Source organism: Patiria miniata, unplaced genomic scaffold (assembly GCF_015706575.1).
Source record: "Patiria miniata isolate m_02_andy unplaced genomic scaffold, ASM1570657v1 HiC_scaffold_27, whole genome shotgun sequence".
NCBI lineage: Eukaryota > Metazoa > Echinodermata > Asteroidea > Valvatida > Asterinidae > Patiria > Patiria miniata.
Window position 1 is genome coordinate 4377394 of NW_024037066.1, and position 14327 is coordinate 4391720.

At 39.7% G+C, this 14327-nt stretch overlaps 1 protein-coding gene across 1 annotated transcript; it reads left to right on the top strand.

The window, feature by feature from the left end:
• The first annotated feature begins 2289 nt into the window (after positions 1-2289).
• LOC119734572 lies at positions 2290-7476 on the top strand. Its single transcript, XM_038208109.1, has 7 exons — positions 2290-2315; positions 2704-2825; positions 3423-3486; positions 4287-4408; positions 4960-5044; positions 5875-5939; positions 6139-7476. Exons 1-7 carry the CDS (start codon positions 2290-2292, stop codon positions 6198-6200), a joined length of 546 nt encoding a protein of 181 aa, XP_038064037.1. The 3' UTR covers positions 6201-7476.
• The last annotated feature ends 6851 nt before the right edge of the window (positions 7477-14327 follow it).

A 14327-nucleotide genomic window follows, 5' to 3' on the forward strand; every position in this document is an offset into this window, starting at 1 on the left:
TTGTCATAATTGGTCCGGAAATAAGCCTCAACAACAACTTAGAAGTGTAGTCGTACGTATGAATGAGAAAATGTATCAAACCGCAGAATGGTGTACAACAAGATGGTCCGGAAATAAGCAACTTAGAAGTGAAGTCGTTTTCAGGAATAAGACATGAGAAGATGTATCAAACCGCAGCATGGGGGCTTTTTTTTAGTCGCCATTTAGTTATTGGGCTCTTCCTTTAATTTCCCCTTAGATTTTGGATATCATCAGAGTATATAATAATTCCTTGCTTCTATTCCCCCCCCCCCCAATTGTAGTCTGGTGCCACTACTAATTGGACTATAGACTCCGTGGGGTTGGGGTGACAGGGAACAATCGGTTGGCGGAATGTAGCACTTCAAGAACTCTTATAGACCAAGAAATATGAGAATAAAACAATTAGTTTGAGGGAAAAAACGGGGTAAATGAAATGAAGAGGCCAGGAAGGGAGGGGATAGGGTATGGTTAGGTTGACAAGGAAATTTAAGGACAAGTGCAGGACCAAAATATAGATGATAAAGGTAAAAACTTAGACAAAATGCTAGTCCAGAATACCAGCACAATCTATGCAATTACAATCGGACAACACTTAGTCTAGAAACTTTTGTTGGAGTAGTGTGTCCACATAATGTAAATATTAATTATGTGTTTAGAAGAATTCTGATTATTAAGGTACGAAGTACATATAATTTTGATGGATCGAGTTGTTTGATGATATCAATTTTGATCTACGTTAGAACAAACAAGCACGATGAATAGGTAAACGACGGAAATGAAGAAAAATAATTACCACTGTTATGTTTCATCTCAGATTGAAGCTTTTTACTTTCGACAAAAGCAAACATGTTGGCTAAAATAGGCAAACTCCCTTTGCCGCTCTGAGGGGAAATTGCTATCACCTCTACAAACATGTTTCCGATCGGCAAACAATCTCAAGAACTTTTTTTTCTTTTGGTTGCAGATTCCCTGTGGGGCTGAAATCTATATAAGGCCGATAGTTAGCCCTAGTTCGCTACCACTAGGCTACATCACTACCACCGTTATTGCTACAGTTGATTCGGAGTTCTGCAAAGCCTTTGCTACCTCGTCGTCATCATCATGAATCTCCTCATAGTTCTTATGCTGGGAGCCTGTGCTGCAGTTGCTCTGGCAGGTTGGTTATATCATTTTCAGTGTCTGTTTCTGAGTTCTCACATTGCATTGATTTTTTTTGTCCGGGGCCAGCCTAGAGTCTTCTCTGTATGTACCTGACTGACTGACTAATTAACTGACTGACTGACCGACTCAATAGGATGTCTGTAATGAAATATTAACAGCACCCATGATCAGTCATCGCTATCAGATTGGTTATAGCGCGCGATAGGTTGAACACATCATGGACCAATTCCATCACCATCATTACGATCGTCGGATCCTTTGAAATTTGAAACAACGTTTTGATACCTGCTAACATTTCATGTACTTACGTTCGTACTTCGTAGACAAAGATGCATTTATCAATGAACCGCCCCTTTCAATGTTGATGCTGTAACACAGCACCGCCGGCCGAAATTTGCAGCATCGAATCGGTGGGAGGGAGATGAATATGCATCGTATATGTGCCACTCTTATCTTATAATTAGGAATTGGAGACACTTCTGACGTTCAACATGCAGCAAATGTAAATAGCAAGGACTGAAATAAACAGTGTCACCTTTTTTTCCAGGGGTGGAAAAAATTAGCGCCCCCTTGCCCCCCTCGTGACGCCCATGGTAACATCCTTTTGTAGTTGTGACATTTTTTCTTTTTTTGATGTTTGCATTCTGACATACAGATGACAGCAAGGAATTGGAAGCCTTAATGCAAGCGATTAACAGCAATGAAAACAGAGCGACCCTGTAAGTTAATTTCATCATTGGTATAGATATATATTTAAAATCATAAGCTTTATTATCTGCTGAGCGGAAAATAATGCCTTTACTTACTTAGCAGAAAACAGTTGGCAACCAGTCACAAGCAGTATAAATCCAATGGCATTTTGGTTGCTTAATACCTAATGTTGCTAAGCAAGTAGTTTCTCTGCTTACCACGATTATGCTCAGCACATGGTTTCCGCTATCACTTGCCCATTGAGCGTAAAATCAAATAGCTAGCTAGCAAACTTAAAGGGGCATTACTTACGTATTTCCAGCCGTGTCTTTCAGTGTAAGGTACACGATACGTGCGACACGTAATACACACAGCACCAACACACAAATGTTGTTTTTCGCACGTCCGTCGAATGCCATGAAACGGTGCAGCATGTGCGGCAGGTATCAAGACTAGCACCACAGCTCGTTTTTGAGAGTCAAAATGTTGACCCCAAAAATTCATTCTCGCATGGGTCTCGCAAGATTACCAGAATACTCCCAGTTTTTACAAGATGTTTGTGTGGACGTATATATCCTAATGCTAAATGCTCAAATTTCGTTTAAAGCACGTTTTGTAGCCCAATTGGGCGTAATATCCCTTTAAAAAGTTAAGATTTTACTTTTACTTTGGCAACCGGGGAGAAGCATGCCAGTTTTTGAATCCGAATGATTTTCAATCTTATGTAAAGGCCTTCTCGCGGAGCCAAATTCCTTCATCGGTAGGCCTAGATTAGTCCCACGTGTCCATAACTGCTATTAACTGAGACCTCCACATGTGTTTCGTATACAGGAAGAACCGCATCCAATGGGGCTTTCCGCACGTCCACGTACACCTGCCCCACATCGCCTGGGGTTTACCACACGTCCACTTACACCTGCCTCACAAACGAGATGAAAGCAACGTGAAATCAGGTAATTTGTTTTAATGATAGACCTTGTTTATGTCTAGACCCTTATTTCGAAACCAGTGTTGTTTCTGGTCGAGTCCATTAAGAGTCAGAGTAGGCCTACATGAGTAAATCACAAGTTTGGTTCGGAGTCCAGTCACAAAGTAAATGTACATAAATAATTGTTCATAAGAACGATTGAAATATTACAGATTACTTTCAAAACAAACAAAACCAAAAACTGCAAAGTATTTACCTGCTAACATTTCATGTACTTACGTTCGTTCTTCGTAGACACAGATGCATTTATCAATGAACCGCCCCCTTTCAATGTTGATGCTGTAACACAGGCACCGCCGGCCGAAATTTTGCAGCATCGAATCGGTGGGAGGAAGATGAATATGCATCGTATATGTGCCTCTCTTATCTTATAATTAGGAATTGGAGACACTTCTGAGGTTCAACATGCAGCAAACGTAAATAGCAAGGACTGAAATAAACAGAGTGTCACTTTTTTCCGGGGTGGAAAGCGCCCCCTTGCCCCCTTCGTGACGCCCATTGTAAAATCCTTTTGTAGTTGCGACATTTTTTCTTTTTTCGATGTTTGCATTCTGACATACAGATGACAGCAAGGAATTGGAAGCCTTAATGCAAGCGATTAACAGCAATGAAAACGGAGCGACCATGTAAGTTAATTTCATCATTGGTATAGATATATATTTAAAATCATAAGCTTTATTATCTGCTGAGCGGAAAATAATGCCTTTACTTACTAAGCAGAAAACAGTTGGCAACCAGTCACAAGCAGTATAAATCCAATGGCATTTTGGTTGGTTAATACCTAATTTTGCTAAGCAAGTAGTTTCTCTGCTTACCACGATTATGCTCAGCACATAGTTTCCGCTATCACTTGCCCATTGATCGTAAAATCAAATAGCTAGCTAGCTAACTTAAAGGGGCATTACTTACGTATTTCCAGCCGTGTCCTTCAGTGTAAGGTACACGTACGTGCGACACCTAATACACACAGCACCAACACACTAATGTTGTTTTTCGCACGTCCGTCGAATGCCATGAAACGGTGGAGCATGTGCGGCAGGTATCAAGACTAGCACCACAGCTCGTTTTTGAGAGTCAAAATGTTGACCCCAAAAATTCATTCTCGCATGGGTCTCGCAAGATAACCACAATACGCCCAGTTTTTACAAGATGTTTGTGTGGACGTATATATCCTAATGCTAAATGCTCCATTTCGTTTAAAGCACGTTTTGTAGCCCAATTGGGCGTAATATCCCTTTAAAAAGTTAAGATTTTGCTTATACTTTGGCAAACGGGGAGAAGCATGCCATTTTTTGAATCCGAATGATTTTCAATCTTATGTAAAGGCCTTCTCGCGGAGCCAAATTCCTTCATCGGTAGGCCCAGATTAGTCCCACATGTCCATAACTGCTATTAACTGAGACCTCCACATGTGTTTCGTATACAGGAAGAACCGCATCCAATGGGGCTTTCCGCACGTCCACGTACACCTGCCCCACATCGCCTGGGGTTTACCCCACGTCCACTTACACCTGCCTCACAAACGAGATGAAAGCAACGTGAAATCAGGTAATTTGTTTTAATGATAGACCTTGTTTATGTCTAGACCCTTATTTCGAAACCAGTGTTGTTTCTAGTCAAGTCCATTACGAGTCAGAGTACATGTACATGAGTAAATCACAGTTTGGTTCGGAGTCCAGTCACAAAGTAAATGTACATAAATAATTGTTCATAAGAACGATTGAAACATTACAGATTACTTTCAAAACAAACAAAAACAAAAACTGCAAACTATTTCCTCATTTGCCTACAATTTAGAGGAAAGAATGCATATATCTGTCATTTTTAAATTCGTTTCAAGGCCCTTATCATACTAACATGATGTAGTCCGTGTATGTAAAGGCGCTGTACGAAGTTTGTCAAACGTCCCGTGGTAACGAAGTGAAAATGTTGAGAATGGACTTTTGGCATTTAAAGGCTTATTATGAGCAAACTAACATGCAAAGGATGATTAAATGTTTGAGATAACCGTTAGTATAACTGGTCACATGGTTCATATAGTGTAACATCCTTTGTATTTCTGACCATTTTTTTCTCGATGTTTGCATTCTGACATTCAGATGACGCCAAGTCATTGGAAGCTTTAATGCAAGCGATTGACAGCAAGGAATACGGAGAGACCATGGACGCATTCCCACCAGGCCTGTAAGATTATTTCATTATATTTTTGTTACATTAAAAGAAATCCTAATCTTTATGATTTGCTGAGCGGAAGATAATGCTTAGACAATTTACTTCCTAAGCAGAAAACGGTTTACAACCAGTCACAAGCAGTATAAATTCCATGGCATTTTGGTTGGTTACCTGATATTGCTAAGCACGCATTTTCTCTGCTTACCACGATTATGCTCAGCACATAGTTTCCGCTATCACTTGCCCATTGAGCGTAAAATCAAATAGCTAGCTGGCTAACTGAAAGGGGCATTACTTCCGTATTTTCTAGCCGTGTCCTTCAATGTAAGGTACACGTACGTGCACCAATACACAAATGTTGGTTTTCGCACGTCCGCAGAAAGCGATGTACCGGTGGAACATGTGCGGCAGGAATCACGACTAGCACCCGACAGCTCGTTTTTGAGAGTCAAAACGTTGACCCTCAAAATTCATTCTCGCATGGTCTCGAAAGATGAACACAAAAACGTCAAGTTTTTATGGAATGTTTGCGTGGACGTTTATACCCTATTGCTAAATGCTCCATTTCGTTTAAAGCACGTTTTGTAGCCCAATTGGGCGTATTTCCCTTTGAAAAGTTGACATGTTATACTTTGGTAAACGGGGGGAAACATGCGATTTGTTGAATCCAAGTGATTTTCAATCCGCATGTTTTATTTAAACGGAGAATTAGATGTTTGCAGTTTTTTAAAGGCCTTTCCGCTGACCCATTTTATTTTTAGCCAAATACCTTCATCAGTAGGTGTAGATATGTCCTATGTCCATGCTAGTAACTGAGACCTCCGATTGTGTTTCGTATACAGGAAGGACCGCATCCAGTGGGGCTTCCACATACACCCCTACCACAAGCGAGATGAACACAAATCAGGTATTTTGTTCGAATGATAGGCCGAGCTTATGTCTAGATCCTTCTTTTGAAAGATGTGTTGTATAGTCAGGTCATTACGAGTCAGAGTACATGAGTATATCACAAGTTTGGTTCTGAGTCCAGTCAAAAAGTACGTGTAGGCCTACATTATTCATAAGAATCTACGATTGAAACAAAATTTATATTGTATTTTTTACAGATGAGTTTCAGGCTGAGGATGATGCCACTTCCTTCAGGCCACGTCCCGCTGGCAAGGCGTAAAGGCCAACAACATCCATGAGTAATGTTGCCACGAGGGATGCTACTGGGAGGAAATCGTGGAATATTGCTTGAGAACACGGCAAGATACACGGCCTGAACGGGCATGGTGCCCGGCTAAGTTAACGTAGAATTAGTAGCGAAGTCGTTCTTTTTATCTTGATTTGGTGTATTCTTTCGTCTTGAAGGAACTTTGCTGTTTTTTCTCCTCAGGTTTAAAGGTGGTATTTTGGGGTGATTATTTTTAAGCCGTTTGTCCAGCGTGTGTGACAAATTGTTTCTGATACTCAATATTTGATTCAAATTAACTACATATTCAAACATTACAAACCATGATCATGATAGATTTTGAAGGGGAAAAAAACACCGGCAAAAATAACAGACAAGTTCCTGAGTATTAAACGCATGATGTAAACGTAATGGCAGGGACGTTGCTTGCTGGTTCGAGCACGCACCTCCGGATCCATTTTGTAAGTGCCTTTTACAAATAATATTCCTCAAATACTATGAAACTGCTATGAAGACTTTTGGGGAAAGCGTCAAAAATCACACTGCAATTTCTCCACGAGGACAGACGGCTTTTATTTTTTTCTTCTTGTTTAATTTGTTCACGTATAGATTTCAATATAAGAGAGGCGTAATTACTCTGTGAAATCAACTTCAGTTTGAAGACTGTTTGAACCATTTTAAGAAACTTTAGGAGCAATAGCTAGTTCGACGACCCGCTGCAACTGCGGTTTTACATAAAGTTATTCATAAGCATTTTGTCCAATACACGAAAGGAAGAAAATGGCAGAGCCCTAGCTGCAAATATTACAATTATTTTGGCTTAATAAGTAAACCTTCGTCATAAAGTACGCATATCGGTTAGTAAAGTTTCGGCGTTAAACTTCGGTCCGAATAGTTACCGGCAGGTAGACCTTTTGTAATGAATCTGTCGATTAGTCACTTTTAGCAAGATACTATTACAAAATCAGCTGTGATACAGTCGCTTACTTATACGATCACGAACTTGTTATACTTCAACAAAACGTTCATTGTAATCTATTTTTGTTTTAAAGACCTAGAATAGATCGGGTTTTACTCTACAAAGTTGATCTTTAAAAGTAAAATCTTAAGACAATGTGCAATGATTTCTATTTACAGACAGATACATCAATGTAGACTTGTATCTTACTACCGTAATTCTTTCATTGCTTCAGGTTATCTCTAACTTTTATTTCAACTTTTCAAATTACACATTTACTGAACGACTTCATTAAATTAAGTAGCAAAGCAATCTGTGTGAGAGTGGAGTGTTTCAGAAATAATAGTGTCTTGGAATGAGGGATTAGGGTCTTGCCGAACGATGACAGGTGGACATGTACAGCAGATGTGTTAATATAGTAATATATAATGAAAACAACACTTTTCTGGTTTGACTAGAATAAAATTTAACAGCCTCTAAAAATGAAGAAGTAGCACTAACTTTTGAAAAACTAGACCAAATCCCCACCCTCCAAATCAGTGTCATTACCGCCTGACTGCGCTTGTCATCTCGGCCTTCCAAACTATCTAATTCGTGAAGTTTAAAAGAAATATTGAAGTCGAAATAAGATTTAAGAAACGGACAAGGAAAATGAGGGAGGATTGTGTTACCGAATACTTGAAAAACCAATTGTCCCACTGGTCTGGCCCATTATCCAACGAACGCTTACTTTACGGCAACTCTAATCAGAACGGGACATCTCTAAAGCACTATTGTCTGTGCGCTTCGGTGCTAACATTTCGCACAGTGCTTTCATCCAGCCCCAGTGGCTGTAACGGGGGTCAAAATTCGAAGGGGAGGGGAACTTAGAGGTCCTTAAAAATGCAAATCTCATGTTCGCCTTTCCTAATTGGGTGTGGGCGGGGCACAAGGGGAGGGGGGCCCTTGAGCCCAAGAACCCCTCGATATAGGCTAGCGCAAACTAATGGGAAATAGCTTCACACCCGAGAACAGAGATTGTATACATCCAATTATCACCAATAGAGGGCAGTGTTCAGGGACATGGAATAATGGGAAGCTTCACACCAGAGCACAGAGATTGTATGCATCCATTATCACCAGTCACCACTAGAGGGCAGTGTTTAGGGGTATGGATTGCTTTTTGAAGTTAATCGTTTTGCAGTGTAAGCCAAAAGACGAATGCGTGCACGTAATGACAATGCACTCACGAGGCTGGCCCATTCAACGGAGAAAGCATCCTGCACGCTGTTATACCCAAGTTACTGCCCCCCTCCCTTCGTACGGCGACAGATTATCTAAGCAATACTTTCTGAAAATGGAATAATTATAATGACGTAATGAGTGCACATGCTACGCAGTAATCAGCTTCAATACAAGTGTTTAACAATAAAACCGCACGAAATGTTTGCTTGGTATCCCACATGAATTGCTGAAAGATTCTTACTAGGCCTTTATGGACAAGATTTGTCAAAGTAGTCAGAATCTTAAATCAGACTAATGTTTTTGTTGTAGTTAACTCGTTGTGTTTCTCTTTAATTAGGCCAACCTGCAATTATCAGCGCCTGTCAGTCGCCAGGGGCGTGTTCTCGACTCAAATTATACCAGCAAAATAATAAAAAGGACCACTTCAACAAATGGAATGTAAACGGTAGGGAAAACCTAATTGGCACTTCATGCCACTGCGAAGATCGTTCGCGTGACATCGTCAATTAAAGTTCACGCCCGTTTACGGTAGTTCATTGAATAGTTCATTGGACAATAGATTTGAGGACAAGTCACTAGACAGTCGTGTTTTTCCGTCGGTGCCCCGATATTTACTGGTACGACGCTGTGTATCGTATTTATTATCGTTTGCTGGCCTCGACATGTCTAGGTAATTGGTATCTCACCGCATTTTCACTAAACCGTCCCCGCATGTTATAGTGTCATGACCGCACGCTACACGTATAGGCCTACCCTGGGACTGTGCTGTATGCGGTAGGCGTTGCGTGGCGGGCAAAATAAACCCGGCTAATTCGGGCGATTCACAATGCAGTGCGCCACCAAGAGTTTGCCGCGGCGAGTCCATTTTTTAAGTTTACAGTCGACAAAATATGGCCTGTTTGAATGAGTGCCAGTAGACAACTTGAGCTACTTTGCCATAGATGGGGGCATAGCGTTCTGCCGCCTTACCAAAAACACCATATTGATTAACTGAAAAGAAAGGGGGAAAACAGATTTTCGAATCATACGCTTACAAAACAATTGACCGGAAAAACGAACAATTTCAAATGTCCATCTTCCACAATGCACGGAGAAAAATTAACTCTCTGTGGCAAACTCTTGGTGGCGCACTGCATTGTGAAACGCTTGAATTACCGACTTGATTTCAAGTCAAATTGGACAAAAGTGAAAGTACAACCAGGGTACAGTGGTACAGAACAACTTGTTTTAGCAGAGGTACTTTTCTGTGTAGTTTGCTCAGTGCATGGCGGATCAGGAATTCCTCAGGGCAACGAGGCTTGAAGTAGGCCTAGTGAATCAAGATGTAGTGAGTGATGGAGTTTATTAAAGGAGTTTATTAAGTCAAATTTGGATTCTTTTTTTTACATTGTGTACAATGAAAAGACAGGGATGGGGGGCGCATCCGCATTTGTTGTTAATATGTTCCGACTTATAAAAGTAACTTTACAAGCAAAGGGGTACCAGTGAGTCCTCAAGTCTAAAACAATAGTTGAATGTCGCCCAAGAGGTATAGTCTCGCAACCAAACGCTGAATGCGCTGCAGTATTCGAATGCGATTCCGGCATTGTCCAGGCCGACGTCATCCAAATTTAGCATAATTATTGGGCGTTTTTTATGTATAAAAAAAATCATTATCACAAATTACACTGGCGGAAATTAATCAAACGGAGGTCAACTCACAAGTGATAGAAAGAAACAGCAGTAAAAACAAATAAAAATCGATGGATTTTAATTTAGTTCCTGGCTTAGGGTATGGCGCCTAATTCATATTCAAGTGTTAATTTTATGCGCCCATTAAATTCCAAATTGTGACGGTCATTTCGTTCCAGAACTATAATCATTCAACCACGGTTGATTATCCGATCTTTACTACAATATGAAAACGGCCGTTTGTAAAGTAATTATCAAAACAAGTAATTCCACTAGGAGACAAAAGTTGCGGGTGACTGTCTCCTCAACAACAGTTCAAAAGTTGGAATTTTTTTGTAATCTTCCTAATGATTGTCGTCGCGTGATGCACAACAGTCCTTCACATCGCCCACCCACGGGCAGCATGGGCTAGAAAAAGCATATAAGCACGCCGATTTCCCTGGTGTGCCAAACCGGAGCTGGCGTGACGTTGCTACTATCGGCCCTTGTTTGCGTGGTATAGTTTCTACCAAGAAGGTTAATAGTTGAGCTTCTCTCTGCCAATATCACCATGAAGTGTTATATCCTGCTTCTTCTGATTGGGGCTTGTGCTGCAGCAGCTATCGAAGGTGAGTATTTTTATTATTTGACGCTAACACGACACGCACTCAGAAAAAAGGTAAATAATAAAAACGAATTGGTATGTAGAGGGTTGTTTCTTGATAATCAAAAGGCACCCAGGCGATGTCCATGGTGTTATTCGAAGCCAATTCGAAAAGGAAGAAAACCTTTTTTTTAACTAAATGATTGTAGTCACTCTCTATGACCATGATATCAGTGGCAATTCAGTTATTAGAGTTATATTGAATGGTATAGTTTAGGAGACACTTTGTAGTAAATTATTTTATTGGGTAAATACTGAGCATTAGGGAGATGATTTAATGTTTTTTCCATAATTTTAGGATGGGTAGTATCTTCAAATGTGGTTATGGGTGCCTTGTGCACAAGACTGCGGGAATGGTTCTCTGGCGTACCATTTTTGGTAAATTTATTATATGAACTATTTTGATCACCGTTCGGAGTTCGAACCTTGTCTGATGATTTATTATATGTGAACGGAGATTCACTATTTCATTCTTATACATATTCGTTCAGACTGTTAGCGTACCACAGAATCTCTTGCAAGGAGCAAGCTCGCGAAGAAACATGAACTTTTACGTTAGTTCTGACTCATTGGTCATAATAACCCCCCAAAAATGATTGTGTTCTTTTAAACATGCGTTCTCCGCGAAGCGTTCTAGTTTCAGCTCGACAAATAGATTCCTTTTTCAATTGCTATTTTCCTGGCAATATCAAAGTTGTTCACTTTTGAATGAGACATCGAACGAAAATATCCACCGACGTTTAGGCCAAAAAAGGTTCCGGTTTCTGGTCGCCATAGCCATGCGCGTCGCCAAAATTAAAAAGTTGTTTTTTTAATGAAAGATGGTGTCTCAAAACACCCAAACTCACTGGTTTGACTGGAATCCTGCTGCTGCAAAATTTTAACGTGTTTTTAGATGGGGTTACGATCGAGTATAAGCTTTATGTGGCCCCTCTGGGCTCCTATACATGTTGCACTAAATTTAGTTGGGCACCATTTGCAGTTATCAGCCGACATTCGAAGAAAAAAAAGGTAAAAAAAAATATTTAAAAAAATCCGCGTCGCCGCACCACTTTTAGGCAAGCTCCAGATCAGAAACCGGAGACTTTTTGGGGGGCCTTAGTTGTTTCTTTACAAAATTCGAATTATTGGCTGCCAGACAATAACTTGGCTCTCGCTCGAAACGGATAGATTCAGACACCCTAATATGAATATCGTTTTCAATTGTGTCGTTTTGTCTGGTCTTGTTTTTTCTTTTTTCCCTTTTTGTCTCGTGTAATTTGGTTTTATTTGGTTTGTTTTGTTTTGTTTTGTTTTGTATTGTTTTATCCTATCGTTTTACTCGTCTTGTCACATCCTTTCTTTTGTCTCATTTATATCTTGTCTTGTGTCTTGTGTTGCCATTTACATATCTCTCGTTTTGTTTTGTTCCGTCGTGATTCCCTGTGTCTTAATTTATTTTCACTTGTTATATATTTTTGTTATCCTTTAAAATTGTGTTTATAACTTCTTTTGTTTGTGCTTAAAGTTAGCTGGTTCATTTTAAACTTGTTTTCATTTTTTCTTGACTTTTTAATATGTTTTTTGATGTACATGTTTTCTTGTTATTCTCGTGTATGTGGTTATGTGTTTGATTTCTTTTCTGTTTTTATGTTTGTTATCTTTACTTTTATTTATTGTTGTCAGGGGTCTGGTTATACACATCATTGGATGACAGTTTTTAACGTCTGTATATTTCCTAGACAGCTAGCCCCTGTGCAACCATTATTGTTTTTATATGTTTATGTCTAAATATTTAAAATAAATAAATAAATAAATACATTTAGTATAGTTTCTGTGGTTAATACAAAACATACATATTCAAAGTTCGTTAAAAAGAGGGTTTTTTGGAAAAAACTGTTTGAAAAAAAAAATATGAAACAGACTTTCATCTATTAAATGCGAAATTATGCGCCTGTAGCACTGCGCGAGAGAAAAATACTATCACACTAATCATTAAAAAGGCTCTTTTTCTTCCCATATTTCTTTGTCATTTTGTTTATGTTGCGCGCCTCCTGATACTAATTTCTGGATTCTTGGAAAGCATGTTCAAAACTTTAAAAAAGTCAGTGGTGCGTTTCTTTTTTCCTTGAGTGTACAAGGCGTTAGTTGCGTTGAGTGAAACTGGCTGCAGGTCTTTTTACTGAAAATATTCGCATCTAATCATCTTGTGTATGTGCAGACCATGTTACATTTGTTTACTAATTGGACGTTGTGGTCACGTGATGCTACAAATTGGATGTTGAGATCACGTGCTGCTTTCAGCAAACTGTTCTCTTCTGTACTTCAATATGAAAAAGTGGTGACACAACCGTAAATTCCTTTGAACATCGTCGCGCCAAAGTTGCTCAAACGTCTAGCTTCAAGATTGCTCAAACGTTGATATCAAAAACAAAGAAGTAAACAACAGCTAAGAAATCATTATTGGGAAAAGAAAACAACACAAAACAAAAATGTAAACACCATAAAAGTGTCAAAGCCAAATAAAAACAGTATCAAGTATTCCCTAATTTCCTACAGCTTAGAGGAAAGAACACTTGCATATATCTGTCATTTTCAAATTCGTTTAATGACCCTTATAGTAATACTGACATGATGTAGTCCATGTATGTGAGGGCACAATACGATAAAGCTTGTCAAACTTGCCGTGGTCACGAAGTGAAAATGTTGAGAATAGCCTGGTTATTAAAGGGTTAATTTGAGCAAAATAAACATGCAAATGATGATTAAACGTTGGGTTCCGTTAGCATGACGTCATAGGTCACATGGTCCATAGAGTGTAACATCCTTTCTTATTTGTGACCATTTTTATTTTTCCGATGTTTGCATTCTGACATTCAGATGAGACCAAGGCATTGGAGGCCTTAATGCAAGCGATTGACAGCAATGAGCTAGATGGAGTGATGGAGAACATGTAAGCTAATTTCATCAATATTTTTTTCTTTTAATCAAAACCTGCTGAGAGGAAAATAACGCTTAGCAAATTAGCAGAAAATAGCTGGCAACCAGTCACTGCAGTATAAATCCCATGGCATTTTGGTTGGTTACCTGATATTGCTGAGCACGTATTTTCTCTGCTGACCACGATTATGCTTAGCACATAGTTTCCGCTATCACTTGCCCACTAAGCATAAATTACATAGTTTTAAAGGGAGTATTACGGCCTGAAATCTTCTGGTTTGCCTTTAGTCCACACAATTTTCGTCTTGCGGAAACGGCTGTTTTGTTTTTGGTGGTTTTTTTACTCACCCTGTATACTAGAACGCTGCGTTCATTTGAATGAACCAACACATGTTTTGTTCTCGTACTTCAACACAAGTTACTGATTGCGGATGCATCCATTTTCGCACCGAACGTTTTGGGGGCGCCCCTGAACTTATAAGGTGCTGGATTGCGCCAAGTTGCGAAGTAACTTTCGAGGGAATGAGTCTTGGATGGTTGTCATCCGTAGGACTTATGGATTGTCGCCCCTGCTGCAACATCTCTGGGATTGTTTTAAGATCTTCCCGCTGACCAAAACAACTTGTGTCTAGTAGGCCTAGATTAGTCCCACATGTCCGTAACTGCTATTAACTGAGACCTCCGAATGTGTTTCGTATAGGAGGAA

What these genes read in the sequence shown, in the direction of transcription:
- LOC119734572 (XM_038208109.1), top strand. Translation starts at nt 2,290, where the DNA reads ATGAAACGGTGCAGCATGTGCGGCAG. An exon ending in CGGTGCAGCATGTGCGGCAG is followed by an intron (nt 2,316 to 2,703) that starts GTATCAAGACTA and finishes TTTCGTATACAG; the next exon opens with GAAGAACCGCATCCAATGGG. An exon ending in TGAAAGCAACGTGAAATCAG is followed by an intron (nt 2,826 to 3,422) that starts GTAATTTGTTTT and finishes TCTGACATACAG; the next exon opens with ATGACAGCAAGGAATTGGAA.